This window comes from Dermacentor silvarum, chromosome 5 (assembly GCF_013339745.2).
Source record: "Dermacentor silvarum isolate Dsil-2018 chromosome 5, BIME_Dsil_1.4, whole genome shotgun sequence".
Taxonomy (NCBI): domain Eukaryota; kingdom Metazoa; phylum Arthropoda; class Arachnida; order Ixodida; family Ixodidae; genus Dermacentor; species Dermacentor silvarum.
Genome location: NC_051158.1, coordinates 70,743,850 through 70,765,682, shown reverse-complemented (window position 1 = coordinate 70,765,682; position 21,833 = coordinate 70,743,850). Strand labels below are relative to the sequence as shown.

Below are 21,833 nucleotides of genomic sequence, written 5' to 3'. Positions count from 1 at the left end.
TAATTTATAAGAAAAAGGAAAATAAAAATAGTTTAAGTTGCTTGCCATTAGCAACTTGCGCACCTGCACCCATCCAAGAGTATTTTCAACTGATATATTCAACTTGTACTTTACATAAGAGAGACCTTCAAATAAAACATGAGGTTTCAACTACACTTTTCATACACGTTGAAAGACCTACCTCTTGGCCGGAGCCATTCCTGCAAGCCTGTGTGCTTTGCTAGCTAGCCTGAATCTTAACACTCCCACCCATCTAGAGAACAGAAAAAAAATCTGCTTGTAGTGCATTACCCTGTTTCAACATTTATTATCTTTGCCAAACCCTCACACATGCAGGGCAGACACGAAAGCCACCACATCAGAAGGCCGTGTATAAAAAGAAAAAGAAAGAGGGGCGGGAGGGCGGAGACCTAGACTGATTCGCCTTATCTTTGGAAGGCAACACGTATCTGACTGCTTCTATCCCAGTAGCAGCTCACATGACTTAATATATCCTCTCCCGGGCGCTTTACCTCCACCTACAAATCGATCTTTGTTGTTTTTTTTTTCTCTTCCCTCTCTGTGAATGACGCGCGTAAAAGATAATTGCGCGCCTACATCTTTGCTCACTTACCGCAAGACAATTGAGGCCAATGGTTATTTCGTGACGCGCGTCAGGCAAGTCGCGATCGTCGGCGCTCATGGGGGAACCAGAGAGTTCTCGGAACCACGATGCAGCGCGCGCTGGACGTTGTCGCATATTGATACAAATATTGATACAAATTAACGCGAATTTGTACTTACATACAGACACGGCAATTGGCTTCCATTGTTCTTTAGACCTCCACGCTGATGAAACATGCGTACACGTGAGCTGCGCTGAACCCAAGATTTTCCCGCGGTGGACTGAAGCGGAAAACGCGCGGGATCGCCGAAAACGCTCCGCCGAAAAACTGCCTCACGTAGTACTGGATAACGGTTGTGTGATACACCAGCGTTCAAAGCCCGCATGGCAAGCTGTTAGAGCTTTTTGTGCAAAAATATAAACAATCTCGGCCATTCATTGAAAGCAGAGAACTACGCGCCTAGCCAAGCGGCGAGCTTCAGTCACAGCAATCCGAAAGTAGAACGACCGCCGCTAAGAACTTTAGACCCCCTAGGGCTCGGCGACAGCGTCTGCCGAGAAGTCGGGGATCCCCGCAAAGCCACGCAAAGCAGCCAGTGAAGACAACGTTGAACTAGCCAAGAGAACACGCATACATATGCATATGTCACAACTGCCGTGACTCCGCCGCACTGTACTACCCTTTCGGCGAGCGGACAACAAACTTGCCGAACGGGTTTCCCAGCTGAGCTCGCCGCAAATGACTTTCGCTCGGCGCGCGCGAGAGAGCCATCGACGAAAAAACGCGGTCAGTTGAGGAGAGGAAAACAAAAGAATAGAAAAAAGGTCATCTTTCTTTATCCAGGTTCACCCCTCAGCCCCGCGGCTGCAATCTTACGCGCGACGAAAGGAGGCGTTTCCGTCTGAACTGCCCTCATTTCAATCCCATCACCGCCTCCCCACCTGATCCAACGTCGTCTTGGGAAGATTCGTCGACGCCAACAGCCGGCCGAAAAGTTCGCGGTCGATTTCGTTCCTGTCGTTCGGGTTCAGCAGGCTGTGAACTTCCTTGTAAAGTGCCGGCACGGCGCCTGCGAACCGTCACATTAAAAATAAGTAACAGGACACGAACGCTACCGACTCGTCCAAGTGCGTCGGCACATGTGTATAACCGAGAAGCGCGTATCAGCACCACCTCCAAGACACGAAAACACACGCTCGCATGATTTGCGCACTCACCGACGCTCAAGTTGACCGTCATGTTGCCTCGAAATTTTCAGAACCAGGCTCACCGATAACGTGGCGTTTCCATTACTTCACGCCTATTTCGGGAAACGTTACCGGTTTACACGACGAACTGAAGGTATCACATGCGAGATGCATTGCCGCACCGCACCGACGCGACGTCCCGCAAGCAACTTTCTCCACCCCCCTTTTCGCGCGGTGCGCTGAAAGTGCGGTGCGGACAAGTAAGTTTATCAAAACTTTTAAGAGCATCTTCAAATAAATTTGGTTACTAAAATAATATTTATTATGAAAGGATAATGCTTATAAATACTTTAATTTTTTCTCAGAAATGTAACTGACATTCTGTTGAAACGTGGACGCTGTTGCATGCCACGTTTTCCTGCACCATCGCGCCTCTCACTTAGCAACATGGCGGCTGTTTCGGTCCGTTGCCATGGTGAGCGACGTGCGTGAGACGCTAGAAACTTGACAGCCCGTCGTCACTGCCTAGCAAAACAATTATCCACGGCCCCCCTGTTGCTCGAATGAGACGTACGGAACCCCCGCTGCTTGTGCTGTAGCTTGCTGAAAGTTCTGGTTCGTCTCTTCCTCCCCGAACTCGTATGTGTCATTTGACGCGCGACGCCAGCCGTCGGCGGCGCAGCGCTTGTCACTTTGTACTCGGCAAACTACGACGCCTGTTATGCTTTTGTCACTTTTGTTAAGGCGGTCTGACTGAGAAAGTGCTTTCGGTTTCGCAGACGTGACGTCGCTTCCTCAGGGCTGGCACTCAATGAACGGCCCGGTCAAGAATGACATCCCCAAGAAGCCCGCCGCCGCGCCCCGGACGCCGAAGTCCCCGGCGCCGGCACCAAGACCACCGAACTCGAGTGCGACAAAAACTCCGGCCGTGAACGGAAACCAGGCGCCCAAAGAGCCGCGTACGTTTTTAACTTGCCGAAAGGAAACTTCATGTGAAGAACTTTTGTGGGCAAACATTGCGGCGCGCTCGCCGCATGACCTCGGAATATTTGGGTGCAACTTGATTGAAGCGCTACACGATTCACCTTGTTTACTGTTTTTGACACTCGAAATACTTTTTGATTTGATTCGAAATACTTTCACTTAGTTATTAATTCACACTACATATGGTCTCTTATTTGCTCCTTTTTTATTTTATTTTTTTTTTTGCAAGACTACAAACACGCACAATCTGAAAGTGGACTAGTTCTCAATTAATGCTTCATTAACGTACAGTACATTTGACTTCGGATTCGATTTTTCTTAAACGACGGGAGCGTGTGTTTGTTTTCCATGCACCTCATCTGCGCAGGTGGGAGATCTCCGAATGCTTCGGCACGAATGGCAACAGAAAAACTTCGCCAAGAAGCGGCGGCATTACAGAAAGTGAGAATGTAAACTATTTTTGGTATTCTCCTCCAACGTGCAAAATGTTATATGTGAAAGAAAGCTGCAAAAGATGGGACGCCAGCTTTGAGAGTAAATGTTTGAAGTTTGTGCTCTACCCTGTTCTGATCTACGTTTCAGTACCAATTAACTGACTTGCAGTGGCTCATGGCTATGTCATTGCTTCTGTGCAAGAGGTCGTGGGTAAAATTCTATTCCATATCGTGGCAGCAACATTTCAATGGGGGCAAAATGCAAAATTCCTGTACCTAGCATTGAGTGTGCAGGAGGGTGCAACATATTTTTTAGAATCTGCGAGCGCACGCCAAACTGCATTCTTGGAGTCCTCCTGACGGAAGCAAGTGCCTGGTGTTGAAACATGGCACTATGCATGCGTGTCATTTTGTGCTCAGGTGCATGCCAATCTGCTCACTTCTGGCTAGCCTGCGGTCGGAATCGCAAGTAGTGAAAAAGAGTGCACTGGGAGACTGGTGTCTGTTTCAGCTGGCAGAGCACGCGGTGCATTGATGCACGTCACAACGACCGAAACAGGCGCCGGTCGTCTAGCGTAATCTTTTTCACTCGTCGCGATTCCGACAGCAGGCTGGTGAGAAATGGGCATACTGGCACGCACCTGAGCACAAAATGACGTGCATGTGCAGTGCCATGTCTCAACACCAGGCACTTCTTCTTTCAGAGGGCTCAAGAATGCAGTTCGGCATGCGCCCGCAGATCCCGCAGTATTTTGTCCCCGCCTGTACATAAAGGAACCGCAGGTGGCCAAAATTATTCCAGTGCTCCACATGGCACCTTTTACAACCTCAGTGTTTCTTTGGACCTTTCAGCCTCAAACTCCCTACATTGTTTTCATTCTAGAAATGAAAGAACTCTTCTCAGAGCTGAAATAATGCAATAATCTGCCATGCCTTACAGTAGGTTATGATAGCTTGTCGAAACAGTGTATTAAATTGGCGGCAGATAGTTGTGCTTTCTCACCCTAACTACTAACTTTTGCCTGTACCCTCTACACCAAATATCATATGGAGGTGATTGGGGTGCAGAATAGTAAGTGCGAAACGAGCACAGAAATGCAACAGAATCAACAGTACAATTTATCCAAGTCCTGGGATAATGCTAGCAGTGTCGTTGCAACATTGAGCATTTTTCTTGCAAAAAGTCAGACCTAGAGGATAGTTACGTTCTTGTAAAGCCTCCCAAGGTACTCGCAACAACCTTACGATGCTGCATTATTTCAACCTTGTTGTGAGTATGCACAAATATGTTGGCACGCAGAGTTCAGAGACACTATGTTGAAGCAATTATTTTTTTCTGTTCTATTCATCTTTTATATAATCTACAGCACCTAAGTGGCTGATCTGTTTATAATGCTGGTATGACAGCTAATGAAGCGGAAAAAATATTCCGGCAGCCAGAACCCCATTTCAGCGTGGCAGTAATGCAAAGCATTGTTGTTTGGTGAGGAAAAGGGTTCTCATGAATCGTGTTAATTTTCTGGAGCGACACGGTGGCCGCAGTTGTAACGTGTGTACGAGCTGGTGGTACGTGCAGCGGGAATGACACAGTGGTTGTTGAAGATGAACTGTGTTGTTATATTGAAGTAACTTTGTGTGCTCCATTTGGGCAGCGTAGCATTCACATTTTGCAATTCGTTTGCGTTCGGGATAAACCCGTGAAGGACGGTTAGACAGATGGCACGGAAAAACTGTGCCACACTCGACAGGAATGCTTAGCAGTAGAATGGAAAAATAAAGGAACTGTTATGTAATATGGGCTGTGGTAGCACATCTCAAATGGGCACAAAAGATCAAGTTACTTTAATCTGATAAAGTTATTGCACGACTTGATTTTTATTTATTTGGCAAGAAATGGTTGGTTAAATTGGAGACGACAAGACGGCAAATTTTCTTTTTTCTTATTTTACACCTCAGCCACAACACAGGTATGTTGGTGTGACATAACAAATTTCAAAGCATTTTTGCATGTTCTGGCTAGTCTTGTTCAGAAAAAGCTTTCGAAAACTCGCTAGGCTGAATCCTTGTTTCTTTTAGAATAAATTATATTTTTTATGGTTAAACTATTAACTTGTCTGCACACGCTTTTTAAAAATTTGTGATGTCATGTGGTGCTAGCTTGAGAACTTCAAACTCATCTTTTATTATTTTGTATCTTTCGTGGCTTGCCGTGACTCGGCTCGTGGTTAGGCTGACATTCCTGGTATTCCAGAAGTGCATTTTATCAATCCATTTTCACTTATTAGTCCTTTTTATAGCGTCTCTTGAAGGCAGTGTTTCTCAAATGTTTAGCTGTGGTGCACGCCTTGATGTGGCCAAATGGTATTCAGGATGACTTGCTCACTGGTTACTTGGGGATCCAGAATAGGCTCTTTATAAATGTGCCAAGCTGGCTTTTCCGCAATGCACATTGCCCACATTATGGTCATCCCGCATTGCAAAAATGCGTATTGATGTGCAGCTAGCGCATTTTTCTTGCTTTTGTACATTTCTTCCCATCATACTTAATGCATGAAAGCAAGAACATTGCACCAGCTGCCCAGTAATCACCATTTTAAGTGTGCTGGCCGCCACATTTTGTGATGTCGTGCATTGTGGGAACGCAAGCTCGGTGCTTTTCTAAATGGTCTATAGGGGCTGTGGGAAAATCTGCAAGTGCGCTTCTCTGCATATCTCGCTTCACCGGCACAGTACTGGTGGACGTCGCCATAGAAGTCCAAATAAAGCGTGAGCCACAAGAGCTGGTACCGCTAGTCTTGCCCCACTCTCCTCCTCATTGCACTTTCACTGTTTGCAAGCGACCCTTGGATTCAATAGGGCCTTGAGTAGCAGGCTGGCCATTTTGTGTAGGGCAGTTTAATAGTGTAAAACCTACTCACAGTATTAGGTAAGCAGATTTTTATTGCGATGGTGCTCTTAAGCTACAACAAGAATTGTTGTGCGTATAATGTTGTCCACAAAACTTGTTCATTGTTGCCTGTTCTGCAAGTACGCAACATCATTGAGGCCAGCGGTGCATTTTCAGAGGGTAGCGCAGTTCCGTTTGGAAAACCAGGGACTCAAGGCAAAGGTGAAACGCCTCGAGGAGGACTGTGTGCGCAAGTCGAGGCAACTGGACAAGCTTACACAGACAGCCAAGGTGAGGCCATTACTCTGGATCCTGTGAGCATTCTTCAAGAAACTCGGTCATGCTTACGTGCATTATTAGCCTAGTGTTCTGATTGTATTGGACAAACGGTGCCAAAGCAGATGAGGAGTAAGTGGTACACAGACAATTGCACTTGCGAGTACCTTTCTTAGTCCTTGTCTGCTCTTGCACTGTTTGACTGATAAGAGCATTCCCCAATTAGCCCAGGTTTCCCTGCTATAGTGATTCAACACTTGCTTTTTTTTTTTTTTTTTTTTTTTGCAGAGTAGTCTCTTCTACAAACTACAGAGTGTGGAGTCACCAGAATGCAGTGGGCACTGCCATCAGTTTTAGTGTGCACGCAAAATATTTATAAACACAACAGCCAAAAATATTATGTAATGCTAGATCATGTTGTTACCTTTGGCGAAGCACACCGGCTATTAAGGGGATGCGACATTTTTAAAACAGTTTTGAGTGAAATGCAACTTTTTATAATGTGCATACTTCTAAAGGGCAGAAAAACTTAGATAAGCATTATGATGAATATTGAGGGCCCTGTATGTGATGTCTGGCTTTTGTCAAATCCTTTTGTCTCTTTACAATGAAAGGACAAAGTGGCAGCTGCTCAGGAACAGAAGAAAGGAGATGTGAGTGCTCTACTTATCTTATCTCACATTTTTCATTTGTGTGTGTTATCACTTCGAGAAGAGACATGCAAGAGCCAGAATTGTTGCAACAGATAAACCTTGTAGCATTATCGTTTCTGCTGCTTTTATAAGGTGTACAACTGCTAAGTATTTAGTTTTTGTCACTAATTTGTGAATTGCATAAGATAAAAATACAGGCAGCAGTGCGTATCAGCGTTTGTATAAGAGATTAGCCTTTGCTTGCTTTATTGGCACAATGAATGTGTGTATCAGTACCTTCCTGCTTGCTTTCTGCTGCTTTGTTTGCCAGATTTTTGTGTGATGAATAGATGAAACTAGGCATGCAAGCACATTGCAGTAAGCATATTTATATAACTAATTAAAATTTCTTATTTGTTTTGAGAGAAATAGCAGCTGCCTCTCTCTTGTCTCTCTCTCTCTCACGCATGCCTCTTGCAAGGTCTGCTAAAACAAAAAGGCTGCACCCATCAGTTTTTTTTTTTCCCTTTTCTTTTTTTTCCCTTCTTTTTCTTTTTAAATTTGCTCAGGATGCCATGAAGCAAAAGTGTACCAGACTTGAAATGCAGCTCAAAGAAAAGGAAGACAAGTTGAAGTAAGTTTTTACATTTCTTTCATGTTTTCTACAAGCTGTAATATTGTAGCTCTCATTCTAATTTCTGTACCACCTGTATAGCAGCAGTGACGAAATTTATTTTGTTGGCTAGCATATGTTTATTGTCACTATTTTGAGAATACGCCATCATAATGATATTTGAAAACTGCTACAGTTGAGCCCACCTGTATTTGCAATTGCTTCACTACAATGTGGATTTTGCTTTCAGGTGCAACTTCTCTGCACTGCAACGTTTGTTGCTGTGAAGCTGCATCTCAAGGCAAAGTCTTGGCACAGTTTGATGTTGTGCCTTACTTAGAAAAAAACAAATGAAATGAAATTTGATGCGGGTTGTGCTGGCGAGAACGCGGTAGTGTGGCACTTTGCTGTATTTCTCAGGTTTGTTGTTCACAGGCGAGGGTCAGGCTGCGAGCTCCCACTATGCTTCCTCAATCACTAATCTGCACATAGTTTTTACCGTGCAATAGCAAATGTTTGAGCCTGAATTCCACTGTGTTGTCAATATTCAAAACAACAGAAAACTCCAGGCCATCCAGAGACGCTCATCAGAGACAGCCACACCAGAGAAACTGCATCCTGCCAAATCTCGGCTGACGAGCAGTCAGCCACGAGGTAAGTGTTTGAAGTAACAAACAATGTTTTGAACTTGCTGGCGAAAAATCTGCAGTTTTGAAGTTATATGGAATGGTGAAACGAATAGCAGTACTACTACCTTCTTGGGTAATTACCTAAGCCAGCATTGGTCAGGAAAGCTAAACAGAGCTGTCAAATAATGTGATGGAAAAAACTTTTGTGCGCAGTTATGAGCATATTTGGATGCATAAATAAAATTGTCACTGTAAATTAAGGTGCACTGTAGGAGCATGTGCTTATGTTCACTCTTGCAGCTGCTCACATTCAAGCTTGTGATTAAGGGGTGACTTGCGCTGTTCTTTGATCGCACCTCCCTCTTTCCATTCCTTATTTTCATGGAGTTCTTGTTTCTAGGGCTTCGTTCCTCTATATGGTATGTGTTGTGCATATGTCACTTAATTGTTACACAGCTGCCCTTTCATCTGCTCAACTTTTGCATCTGCGTTTGGCCCACTATGGCAGCCGAGTGGGTGCGATGTTGTGCTGCAAACTCGACCTCAGCCGTGGGGGCCACATTTCGATGCATGTGAAATCCAAAATGCTCGTGTACTTCGATTTAGGTGAGGGTTAAAGAACCCCAGGTGGTCATAATTAGTCCAGAATCCCCCATTACGGCATGCCTCATAATTTGATTATGGTTGTGGTACTTAATACCCAAGAATTTTATTAATTTTTTTGTCTGCATTTGTTTTCTGCTTTGCAGGGTCGAGCGCTGAGCTCATGAAACTTCGTGAGCAGATAGATCGTATCAGCCAAGAGAACCGCCGACTAGGTTTCCAGCTGAAGGAAAAAGAGTGAGAGCACAGTTCTCAGATAACACAATGCTCACATCTGGAGATGAGGTTCAGTCACTCATGTGTTTCGTATGCCATTTCTGCAAGAAATGTTGAGGTGGTGATAGGCTTAAGTGTCTAAACAATACACTGTCTAGCACTAAATACTCTGCAGGAATTCATTCAAAACTCATTATAATATTGGCATGTGTACTTGTTTATCTTTTTCTGGTGACCACTTTTCACCAGCTAACAAATGTTAAACAACGCTTGGTGCAGGGCATGCCTGCATATATCAGAAACTTCCTGGTTCTTTTAGCCAATTCTATCTGTTGTTGCCGAACCTTTTGTAATCGGATTGCATGCATGACGCGAATAGTGTTGTAGTACATTCTAGAGCTTGTGCGCACACCAGCAATTATGCTGGAACCTTCCATGATTCAGTATTAATGGCCAATTTGTCTGACCCGTAAATCAGATTTTGCCAAACAACGAGTGTGCTCGCTGCTATAATTGTTCACAGTGCTACTTGCTTTGCTGGGTAGAGGCTCGCCCAATTAGTTCCATAACTTGCGGTGTGCTACTATGGTTGTTCACCGTCACTACAACATGACAATATGTACCTTCATTATGTACATTATTCATTGTAAGCATTATTTGTCACATGCTGATATCGGCAGTGGACATAAATAAGCTGATGATATTGTAATAATGATGATGCATGTTAATTGTATTGAGGTTTGACTATATAATCAGGGGTACCTTTAATGACTCAGTAGAAATTAACATCACGATTACAAAGTGCACCATCAATGCATTATGCATCTGTTAGAGCAATGGGCTATGCGTTAATGCACAACGACATGTGCCTGGTGCCAGTGTCAGCTTGCGTGTGATTGTTGAAAAAGCTTCTGGAAACGAGCTAATTCGTACAATAAAGCTTTCTCCCTCTCCTCTGCTTGAATCGGTATGCGAGATAGACACACGAGTGATGTTCAGATTTGTACCTGCCAGATATTGGCATACATGCGTGGAAGGTTGGGTGAGACGGGGACAAGTTGTGTGTCCACTTACAAAACGCCCCTTTACTGGTCCGTGAACAAAAGTGGAAATTTTGCAAATTTCCACAATCTCACTTTATCTACAGTTGTCCATCAACGCAATGGCAATATGGCCTATCCTGCCCACTAGCCGGCATGCACTCGTGGTGTGTCCTGCATATTTTTGCGCTAATAGTCGCTGTTCTAAATACAGTAAATATACAAAATAGTTCTGGTTTGCTTTCCTTCTCATTCGGTACTTTCTCCTGTTCTATTCCCTTTTTATTGCACCCCCTTTTCTGGTTGTTGTTCTGGTGACAGCCATCACCAGTAGCTGGGGCCGGCTGAATTCTCCTGTTCCTTTCTTTCAACAAACACAAATAAAGGTTGCTTCCTCCCCGTTTAGATGAGCGCTGATGCCAATGCCGGCATGTATGTGTAGTTCTCGCTATGACGTGATGCTGAAAGGTTTTAACAGAAGCACAATACACTGCATCAAAGGGCAAGGTGCAGTGTATACAAGGTTTCTGTATTTGCGTACTGATACTTCGGGGACATGCATTGCTGTGGTGCATTGCACACTTGGATCTGCAATTTCAAGATAAGCTCTTCTCCTGTAGTTGCACCAGCGGATTCATCCTCCTTTGCTGCATCAAGTTGCGTACTCGCTTTTTGAAAATCTGCACCTCCTGCCATTGAGAGGATGGCCTTATTGCAGAACTGAGTAGCCCGGTGTCCAGGCATGCTGCATTTTAGAAGCATGAAATGTTGCTATTGCAATAGTCTGCATAGCAGTGACAGGAATGACATGCCATGAAGTAGATGTCTTGGTGGTGCTTCAGAATTTCAGCAGAAATAAATCTTCCATTTGATAGCCTCTTCGAGCAATCCTGGTTCAGCAGCAAAGGTCAAAAACTGAGGTCATCAATTTTAAATATGAATGTTTCACCAGCATTTTGAGTGACAGTGCAGGTGTGTAGTTCTCTCTTCAAGCATACGCATGCATTACATACCAAGCAGCCATGCACACAGCGTTTTTGCTGGTGTCACCATTCTTCTCGCTCTATCCATCCTGCATGGCCAGGTTTGCAGCAGTCCTGAGCCTAATTTCTGCGTTATTTGTCCCTACCCTTACGTCAGACTTGTGCAGTGCCGTAGACAAGAGCCAAGCAGCAGTGATGCTCATCCACTGGCGGTGCTTGTGAAATTTATAGACAATTCATGCCTTACATGTGTTATTGTGATAGCATTTTATAAGGACACTCAAGGCATGGTGGCACTAATGCTGTCCTGCTATCCGCACCTCAGCACAGCCTGCTTGTGGAGGGCTAGAAGGTGTCCAGAGATGTGCAGTGCGTTTGGCTGCAAAAGCGACAAAGCCATGTTGGTGCACTGTCGCAGACTGGTCAGTCCATTCTTTCGGGGCCACGGCAGTGTTCTGGCTTTTGCTACTGCCATGAGCATTGTACGCACACACATTAGCATTCCTGCTGAGAAGCTGTCTGCATACCGCACTTGCGATGCATACCACTGGTCTAAGCGAAATGGACAGTAAATATTGAAGCAAATCTATCTAATCCTTTCATTGAGCATGGACAAATGCTGAGGGATGCTCCATCAGTTTTTTTTTTTTTTCCATGTGTCATGGTTGGTACTATTGTGGACATCTGGAGTACTACTCACAATCAATAATTTTCCATGTTTGCCGATTGGCTAAACCAGTAGATAAAGTATGGCGGCAGGAATCTATGGGCATTCACCTTTTCTGTCAGTGGCATTCTTTCACAGCGCATAGCATTGTTTGCTTCACCTGTCCCGTCGTTAGCACTATTTCGCCATAATGAACATAAACCAACTAGCCCAGCTCAGAACCCCTGTGTGGTATTTTTTTTTGCGGCTCACTTATCATTGCACTAAAGAGCAGGTGGCAGAAGTGTGGTCTGTCACCATACTCATGATATGTAAGAGCAAGAAGAATCAGGGGAACTGAGTAGTTCAATTGTAGTAGTTCAATTGTTTGTTAGTGATCACCATATGAAGCGAAGGAAAGCATAAAGGAAATTAACTATATTCTTTTTTAATTGAAATGTGAAAATAAGGAAAATAAAAGTGGAAGAAGTGGCAAGTTGCTGCCAGTGGGAGCTGAGCCCACAACTTCTGCTTAAGCTCCCAGGACTAGGCTTAGTACACCACTCACAAATGCATAAGAAAGGAAGATAGGGAAACAGTCGCTACCGTAGCTAAATTGGTAAAGCATTCAATGCATCATGCAAAGGTTGCACGTTTGGCACCCACTGGCTGCGAGTAGCTTCCTATGCTTTCTTCTGCTTCGTTGTGGCTCTGATATGGCTCTGATATGTATCGTATGGTATCCTACAATATGTCATGTCATACTGGAAGTACTACATCTGGCAGTGATTAATGAGGAGTTCAGCCACCGCCTTTGTTCGTTGTTGTCTTTCAGCCAGGAAATTCGCCGACTGAAGTCCCAGCTGCAGCCAGCAGCACCGACAAAAACACCCGTGAGGACACCGACAAGGACACCGGTGCCTGGCCGTGGAAGTGGCCAGAGACCAGCCAGTTCATGCCGAGTCGGGTCGGCTGCCACAGAGCCACGCAAGAATGTTGCCACAGCCAAGCGCTCAAACACCTTCAGTGTCACCCGAGGCCCTCCACAGCCAGACGACAAAACAGATACGTCGGAAATTTCGGTTGAGCCAAGATCGACACCCCTGAACAGCGTGAGTGACATTTGACGGTGATAAGCAGTGAGAAAGTTCACCACCAGTCCGACATATATGCAGTAGCTGCAGTGTACTCATAGTAGCCCGGTTTTCATTAACTTGCCAAGGTTAATCGTGTGGCATAAGTGTAATAAAATCCCAGATGCTAAGACAGTATTGTGCTATTATGCACATTGGAAAAAACAATTCCAGCAGAGCCCATGTTACAATGATTGTGAATGTTAATGCAATTGGCATTGAAGCAATATAGCTGCACAACATATTGCCACCACCGAAATGCATCATGTATGACGTGTGTATGTAGCCAGGTACCTCTGTGCTGCTTCCCACTTAAACACACTGCACCATCTAGTGGTACCACCGCAAGATCTGCACATGGTGCCTGTGTGAATATACGAAATGTTCGGGGTAAATTTTATACTTGTATGTGACGTACGATAAGAGGTCATAACACCAGCAAAACAAAGCTGCAGAGATGGCAAAGTGAAATCACTCAAAAAAGCCACCCTCAGCATCCACGACTGCCTTGAGGCAGCTCTGGGATCTGGCACATGCGACCTCCGTGGTGTCTTGAGGGAGAACCGAAAAAGCCGCTCGATCCGCCTGAGGATTCACAACAGTGTACAGCAGCACCACATGCCCATTCACATTTAGCCCTAGCACTCGTGGGGCCACTTCTTCCCCCTCATTGGGGACGCATCCAAAAGTCATCACATTGTGTGGAAGTTTGGTCTTCATTGCATGCGGAACATAGAACATCTTTAGCCATGGGTTCGTAGTCTCTATTCCAACTTTGCATTTCATGTCATACTATTGCTTTTACGGTGTTCAAGGTGCATTGAGCAGCTGTCAGGAATGCGCTATTTGGCTGCCCATCAGGAATCGCGATGCAGGCAACCCTTATAATATTTTGGTGGCTTCCTCGCATCCAATGCGATTTGATTTGATGGGTTTATCAGAAACAAAACATAAGAAATTATATGTGAATTAAAGCAATATGTATTGACATGGAACATTTATATCTAATTATACTAATTGATGCCCAACACCCGGTATATTCAGCCAATATTTTTTCAATATATATGTCACAGGTTCGATTCTGCCCAGCACTGAATATATTTTAAAGGATTTTTATTTTTATTTTTTCATTGAAGAGTGGCATGTACCCAGTGGCACATACCAGATGACCCAAGTTGGACCGATGGTTAAACCAACTGTCTGACCAATTAGGGTCACCAGTTTGACCAAACCCTGTTCCCTCAACATAGCCGTCCGTACTCTGCCCATTAGACCACCGACTACCCAGTGACCAAAGTTTGCAGGAAAACAAGAGACCCAGACAGACAGATAGACAGGCATAGAGTTCCCTAAATGTGCATGAAGTTTCCAAACAACGATAATTGCATTAAAATGAAAGCTGTCTAAATCATCATTGGAAAGTGCACAACGGACTACACAGGTGCAGAAATGGACATTAGGCACAAAGATGCATACAAAAAGGACACACAGAACTTCTTTTTATTTTTTAATTAAATGTATTCAAGGAGACAAAACTTATTGTTGGGATAGTTGACTTGTCATGGCTTGCAAACGACAACAGACAACACAAAGTTCGAAGGAGGCATGTTCTCTAATGCCATTTGCAAGCCAGTGACAGACAACCTTATCTGCCATCCTTTCCGTGTCCATGTCTGTCCCCATTTATCATTTCTTTTTAGAAATGATGCCTTGGGTTATTCGTTCTTGCTCGAACCGCAAGGGACTGGAATGATTTACTGCCTGCAAATGTTTACATAGTGTGCAATGATGATTTTTAGTGTGGTTGATTTGAGTGCCAATGTTATATCTTATAAGATGTATGCCCTGTGCTGTAATGCCAGTAAAAGCGAAGCAGTAACTATATAAGTAAATAAATAAATAAACATTAATTTGGTAATATATAAACAACTAGCCCAACAAGAAATTCTGCGATGTTGGTTGGTTGGCTGGTACCAGGTGCTATGGCTCAACCCACTACAAGGTAGGCCATTAATGGGCAAAAGACAGTGCTCTGTGTTCACGTCTTTTTCTTCCGTCCCAGCATTGTCTGCAGCTCTGCTTTGCGATGATGAATGTGAACCTGCTACTCACCCCAACTTTCCGCGTTGTTGATGCTTTCTGGAGCTCACAGATGGCGACACTTTCAATCCACTATAGTCTGTGAGGTTAAAGTCATCGGGTCATGCAACTAAGCTGTAATCTGTGAAACGAAAAAAAAAAGAAAATGCTTCATTCTCTGTGGCCAGCTTGTTTTGCGAGTAGTATGTGCCATGTTTGAGGTAAAAAGAAGAGGAAGAAGAAGAAGGTAGTCTGCAAGCATAACTGTGCAGCTAGAATGTCACCAAAGGTAACTTACAATCTCGTGCAATTTCTTCACTTTATTGAAATTCTACGTTCTGTGCGTTCTTATATCTTGTGTGAGCCAATGTATAGATAACCTTGAGCACTCTGTCATTTACTACTATTTGCATGTCTCGTACAGTGTTTGTTTCCATCATGGGTGTACTTGCACATGTACTATACTCGCCAAAATTGTGAAAAAAATTTGCGACTTTTACATGAGTCTATACGGTAGTCACAAGCATGAAAGCACCCCAAAATACTCTGCTATATTCTACAAACCAGTATTGGTGTCGCTATCCAGGAGGTGGATGCGTCATGAAAACAGCGGCTTGCTCCATTCCTGCAAAAGCTGCAGCTGCCACATGCGAGTGCAGAAACATGCACAGCACTATGGTAAATTTCTTTATGGGCAATATCACAGTACTTAGCCTTGTTGCTACACATCAGCAAATTGTGCTGTCATGACTTCGCAATAACTTCTGATGCAAAGTCCGATATTTCGAGATCAACTTTGGTATTACTATAAGTGCTTCCCGACCTTTGTACTTGCCAAGTGTCATCCTTTTGTGTGAGAAGCATATGGTAGTGCTTCGGCAAGTTCAGACATAATATGTGTCAATACTATTCGTTTAACTCTTTCCGTACCGCGTCCATTGGGTATGGTTAGCCCTCGATCGATGGTTTGAAACGCCGCTTTCGAGACCTTCCCCGCCGCTCACGGACACACTGCACCATTGGATGTGAAAGAGGAGAAATTATATTTTGGTTTTCTAAGCAGTTTGCTTTTTTTCTGCCAAGCGGTGATTTTTAAACGCGCTCCGAAGTTTCGCAATCGTCAAAGCAGAACGCAAAAATGTCCGGCTCCGGAAACGGCGCGCGTGCTTCGGGAGATCGCAGATATATCGCTATTCCGCTACCTCTGCAGCTGATCTTATCGATACATCGAATGGCAGTGAGTCTGAAATCGTCGACGACGCAAACCAGCCCGGCACACCCAACTCTAGCGCTTGCAGTAAAATTTTTTTAGCAAAATACCTGTTAAATGAAAATTTTTGATTTTTTCAGAGATAGTGCCTAATAAATGGCAAGTCATTTTGTATATCATAATTTTCGTAACATTTTTTTTCTTAGATACCAAGTGTGTGTTTACAAACTTTGTTCAGTTTTATCGCACAATCTTGATTTTAACAAATTATATCTTTTTTATGACACATCTCGTTAATAAAACCTTTATGCGTGAAGAGTGCATTCATTTTGCTTTCTGTTTATGTATTACATTAAATATTGAGTGCAGTAGTTCCTTCAGAAAGAAACATCTGCCGTAACATACAAAAAACGCCTATTTTCCCCATGGTAGGGAAAGAGTTAAAAGACCAGCTTGTCAGTGTTATTCTGGAGCCCCTCTCCTCACTGCTGTGTCCATCATAGCCAAGCTGCTGCTTTGGGACATGAAACATCAACTAAACTATAAATCAAATGTAAGGGGCCAAGTATGCCAGCGAGTGTCTGTAGCACTCATAATAATTTTTACAGAAGCCGCAGCAGACACTGCCAAGCAGCAGCAGGGAAGTGCTGGCACCCCCAGCAGCAGTAGTAACGTCCAAACCAACTGCCACAGTGAAACCAGCCGCATCCAGTCAGCTGCTGGACCCGAAGGCCTGAAGCGGTCCGGCGCAACCATGCTGCGAAGAAGATTCAGCGGGTGTGGCGGCAGCACAAACGGGTATGCGGTGCCCCTTTGTAATTAGGCTTGTAACCTAGTCTTCTGTTCGATGAAAACCCATCTGGTTAGGAAGGAATGTGATTGAAATGTAATGTGCACCAATGTCTGGGGGCCCCAAGACGTCAGAATCTGTCTGCTTTCACGAAGAGGTTCTTACACTATAACTGTTCCTATGTGCAGGTGCCAACTGATTGCGGTGTTGGACATGTCATTAACAAAAGCAAACGGCCAAGAGTCCCTGCATTTTATTTTGTTATTTTTGTTGCAAGAAATTTTGGTAGAGTGCATGTCATTTCAAATAAAATTGCAACAGATTGATCCCTATTGATAGTTTTCAGGCCTAGCCTCTGCAACCTTTGGAGTGCTGCAATTGCCCATTGAAGTTCGATGTGATGTTGCCAACTTTTTTTGTAATTTGCTACAGTGAGTGTTCTGTTCTGGCTTGGAACAATTCTGTGTGTTGCATGTCTGCCAGCACCAGTTTCATGTAACTGCTTAAAGGCCAGCTGCAATAAAGTTTCACTTTGGCTGAATTGGTTAGAAGGGAGTACTGCTATAATTTGATGAAGCAGTCTTGGAAAAGCTGCTGGACTGTTCATTGCTTAATTGTTTATTAGCAACCTTTAGTGATGTGATGTAAATCCCGACACATCCCTTACAAGATTTTTCTGCTCACTGGCGGGCACCACGTAATCTTGGAGGTCAAGATGAAGAGGTGCACTGGTTCTCAAGTGTTCTGGGTTCTGTGTCACTTATAGTGAGCCTTAGTGGCAGTGTTTTAGTTTTAGGATCAAAAATGTCCGTTTTCATGATGCACCCACTTGTATTTCAAACTTGAAATTTTCCAACTAAGCTGCTTTATTCATAATCTAACTATAGGATTTAAGTGCTCCGTGAAAATATTCAGTTTTTCTCAAGAAGATGTGAACACGAAGTTGTTGGTCTCGTTTGTCTACAAAATGCTGCAAACTGCATCCAACAAGTTGCTTGCAACTGCTCAAGTGCATTGCAAAAGTTTTCCAATTCCGGTTCCTCAAGATGATTGCGGACAGACACCATGCTGTTGTTTCATCTGTATATAAAAAGTGCTGCTGCTATGTTTAGAAATCTTGGTCAAGTTTAAGTGAAATTCTTGGCATGGGTTGTATTCTGTGATCACACATCAAGATATGCAGCTTAGTTCACATTCTTCTTTTTTTTGACACTTATTACGCCTTTTCTCAGAATGCCTGAGATAGCCTTTGTGGCATATGTTGCGCAGGACACGTCATTTCAATGACAGCTCAGATCAACGCTATCTTTTTGTCAAATCATGCTTTCATTGATTGTGCCTTTACGTTTCTATGTTGTCTTTTTATCCCTGAATAAATACATTTTATCATCATCATTGTGGCAATATGTGCCACACGAACAAGGACTGCAGGTTCGGAAAGTTTTCTAAGAGTCCACTTCTTTTCTATCCAGCGGGCCAGCACGACATCTCAAGCCCACTCTGAAGTTTCTGGGCTCTCAGAGGCCTCTCAACTATCACAAGGCTCCCAGGTGTCGTCAAAGGCAAAGCTGATGGAGCACAAATAGGAGATCTGGAGCTGCTTGAAAACTCGGTGTAAAGGAAAGCAAAAAAAAAATTATTTTTTTCTTCCATTTTACGCACATTTGGTACATGCTGGAATGTACAACTTCCGTTGCATCACGACAGTGCACGTCACAAAGTTTAGCGCAATGCGCTCTCGTCGCAGCCTCTTTATGAACTTTGCGAGTGCGTTTGTGTTCTGCACGTGGGTCTGTGTAGCAGTGTTCACAGCAGCCGATTGCAATTTTGAGATGTGTATGTTGAGAGCGTGTGGTTGTTCTCAGTCCTGTATTGTGTTGAACAAAGTGCGAAGGAACGGTATTACAAAGCGTTGATGGACATAGCACTACTGACGATTACGTATCATATTTATTGCCGGTAGAACCTGTGCCGAGAATTTATACTAAAAGTGGTCTTGCGGGATAAACACAAATTTTGCCTTTATGTGTGGATTCATGGCAACAAGCTCAGCCTTGCTGTGAAGCTGTACCAGAGTGCAATATTTGCACACAAATGCGCTATGCATTGCCGTGAAACAGCTGCAAAGAACAGCAGTGGCAGTGATAATGACAATAAATGCATTCAAAATGAAACACATGTAAAACTGATAGTCAAGCTTTGCTTTATGCACACTCTATGCCAGGTAGCTTTTATGAAGGATGCTGTAGTCAGTTGTTTGGGCAGGTTATATGGCGCATGAATTGAATTCCACCTTTTCTGAGGGCAGTGATGGATATTACGCAGCTGCAGGTTGTACAAATGAAAGCGTTGAATTTCAGAAAATGTCAAATGAATTAGCACCGAGCAAGGTCAACACTAACACGTGCTACAATTTATTCAACAAACAGGAACAGGAAATTTTGTGAGGTCAAAAAAAAGCTTCCTGCCAACATTTGTTTAAATGGTTGTGTCCAGTTTATTTTATTGTTTTGGGCCTTTTGTGGGCAGAGTGGGATTTGCAACTTGCTGCACCATTGAATACAGGTGTCGTATGTTACGCACCTTGCACATTTTCTTCAATGTGTACTTTGTACTAGTGACGAAATGTTTGCGTTTTTTCAATGGGATTAGAAAGGCTATAAGACTGAAGTTGAAGTAATCTTGTTTCTTGTTGATGCTGTGCACAAAACTGTTAAGAAACTGAAACTGGGATACTCCAGCCTTTCTTTTTCTTTACTTCACAGTGATTCAGAATACTCGCATTTCTTTGTTGGTGGTGTAGTGTATTGTCGCCGATATCAATATGTTTCCATAGGAACCTGCATTTTAAAGGACCTCACTACTTAGCTTTCACGTGAGCATGGTATTGTTGCTTGTATGTAGTCCGGTATGTTGAGAAAAAAAAGTGTGATCATGTATGTTTTGTAGTAGTAGAAAATGCAATAATCGTTTGTACCATCGTTGACAATTTTAAGAAAGCATGTATGTTATGTAGGCAATTCATTTTTTACAAGTATGGCCACTTGGTAAAACCTTGTGAATTAGTTCGGAACATGTCCAAGTTTTGTCTTGCATGATCATCGATTGATTTTGCATCTGCCTTTAAAGGGGCTCTGCAATAAATTTTAACAAAGGTGTGGAACGTTTCATAATAAAGGGCATATAATCTTCACAAACCTTGTCAAAAACATTTAAAGGCACCTATCAAATGCTGCCTCTAACACCTTCACAGGATTCCTACTCTGCCAAAGTATGCCTCGATTGCTCCATGCATCATTCTCTTGAGCTTTAAAATCAGCGCGACATCCCATGATCAGTCCAACCTGCTGCTGAACCTCACAAGTCATGGTGCCACTGCCTTGTCAGTTATGATTTCATTTCCTACTTCTGCCAGGACATATAAAAAGAACCCAGCCAATAGGCGACTTGCTTATTGCTGTGTCACAGTAAGCATGAAAGGTCAATCCAGAAGTTCACGAAAAGAGCAAGTGGTCTTTAGTAGAATTGCAAGCCCTGTGCTGGGTACGCAAGACTAAAATTGGCTTAGGTATTCATCAAGGCATTGTCGGGGCATTGTCAATAGACAGGTTCGTCCTTCTCATTCAGGAAGCATTGCAGAGCTCCTTTAATAGCCAAAAGCTTGCTTTATTAGACTATAATTTGCAGGTGTTTCTCCAGGCTGCACATTTTCATAACTAGCGACAGCTCTGTTGGGACTAATTGAACGCACAATTTTGATGTATAAAACTATGCCTACTTTTGTTGCAAAAAAAAGAAAAAAGGCACATTCCATGCTTTAACCTTTCCATATAGATGGCTCTAGCTTGTCAGCAAGTCTGGGCAACTATATGGCCTACAAGTGAGGCTTGTGAAATTTTCTTTCAGCTTGCTGAAATATGCATGAAAAGGTGCATCACGGCTTGTAGATGGCATTTAAACGCACAGCTGTTTGCTGCTGCTAGCCCTATCCATTTTAAAAGTGAACGACACTATGAATGCTAGATGACAAGGATTTTTTCTGTTTGCCTTCTCAGTTTCTGAAACTTTAAACAAATTGGCTATGCTGTCACTAGCTTGGCATACCAATTGCCAAAAATGTTGGCTTAGTAGGACAATTAGCGAATGGGTCTGCTACTAGGGCATTAAATGGTGGGTTAATTCCCAGTGGTACTATTACCATTTTCTTTATGGGAAGGAGTATTTTGCCAGTGACATGGCCAATGTGTCCTCGTTTCTTGTGTGCACGCTGCAGTTTCAAATGAACTGAAACGCTGGCCTACAAAAACGTTTTCAATTATGAAATTTTATGTATACCTTGTTTGCTTTGCTCAAAAATAGGGCAGTGAAGTATGTATTGTCTGTGCGGTGAAAATAAAACTCGTTGCACCGTACTGCTTGTATTTCACCTATCGTAGTGACAAGGGGCAAGTGTGAAATGGGGGAAGAGTTGCGTGCAATGCTCGACGCCGGCAAGGCACGTTGCCGTGACCCCTACAGTGCATTTCTGCCTGCATGGGCATGCATAGACATTTAGAATAACGATTGCTCTGGCTGGGTGGCTATGCTCTCTTGTGGCATGGCAAGGTCGGTTGCTCAAGTCCTGGCTGCTGCAGCCGCATTCCGATCGAGGTGGAACGCAAGAAAACCTGTGTACCAGGTAAATTTATTTAGATTCCACATAGTATCTCTCAGAGATAAGCAGTCGCTTAAGGATGTGAAAGCCAATCAATGAATCGGTAATTTCAGAATGCCTCGCAGCAGCCAGAAGCCCTTGCTGCAGTGCAAGACAGCATTCGCAACCTTTTGAGACTTTGGCATGCTTGCGATTCACAACCTGTGGGCCACCTCAACACTACGACGAAAGC

General features: G+C 43.6%; 2 protein-coding genes across 5 annotated transcripts in view; one reads left to right on the top strand and one right to left on the bottom strand.

The window, feature by feature from the left end:
• LOC119453478 (sorting nexin-8-like) overlaps positions 1 to 2,012 on the bottom strand; it is a 29,486-nt gene extending 27,474 nt beyond the window's left edge. The window contains 2 exon segments of the mRNA XM_037715512.2: positions 1,547 to 1,674; positions 1,823 to 2,012. Coding sequence (XP_037571440.1) covers positions 1,547 to 1,674; positions 1,823 to 1,844 — 150 coding nt within the window. The 5' untranslated portion in view covers positions 1,845 to 2,012.
• Positions 2,013 to 2,202: 190 nt separating this feature from the next.
• Positions 2,203 to 21,447, top strand: LOC119453479 (myb-like protein V). 4 transcript variants are annotated; one of them, XM_037715514.2, is made up of 11 exons: positions 2,203 to 2,267; positions 2,572 to 2,751; positions 3,144 to 3,217; positions 6,275 to 6,388; positions 6,988 to 7,026; positions 7,575 to 7,639; positions 8,178 to 8,272; positions 8,997 to 9,087; positions 12,571 to 12,847; positions 16,766 to 16,955; positions 17,136 to 18,394. In XM_037715514.2, exons 1-10 carry the CDS (start codon positions 2,240 to 2,242, stop codon positions 16,892 to 16,894), a joined length of 1,092 nt encoding a protein of 363 aa, XP_037571442.1. In that variant the 5' UTR covers positions 2,203 to 2,239; the 3' UTR covers positions 16,895 to 16,955; positions 17,136 to 18,394. The 4 variants fall into 4 exon arrangements, with proteins under 4 accessions (XP_037571442.1, XP_037571441.1, XP_037571445.1 ...); XM_037715513.2 differs by lacking the exon at positions 17,136 to 18,394 and adding an exon at positions 18,420 to 21,447 and having other exon boundaries at positions 2,204 to 2,267; XM_037715517.2 differs by lacking the exons at positions 2,203 to 2,267; positions 17,136 to 18,394 and adding exons at positions 2,282 to 2,407; positions 18,420 to 21,395.
• Positions 21,448 to 21,833: the final 386 nt, after the last annotated feature.

Coding starts and splice junctions, on each gene's coding strand:
- LOC119453479 (XM_037715513.2), top strand. CDS start 2,240: ATGGCGGCTGTTTCGGTCCGTTGCCATG. Junction 3,218..6,274: donor AAGCGGCGGCATTACAGAAA/GTGAGAATGTAA, acceptor GTGCATTTTCAG/AGGGTAGCGCAGTTCCGTTT. Junction 12,848..16,765: donor GATCGACACCCCTGAACAGC/GTGAGTGACATT, acceptor TAATTTTTACAG/AAGCCGCAGCAGACACTGCC.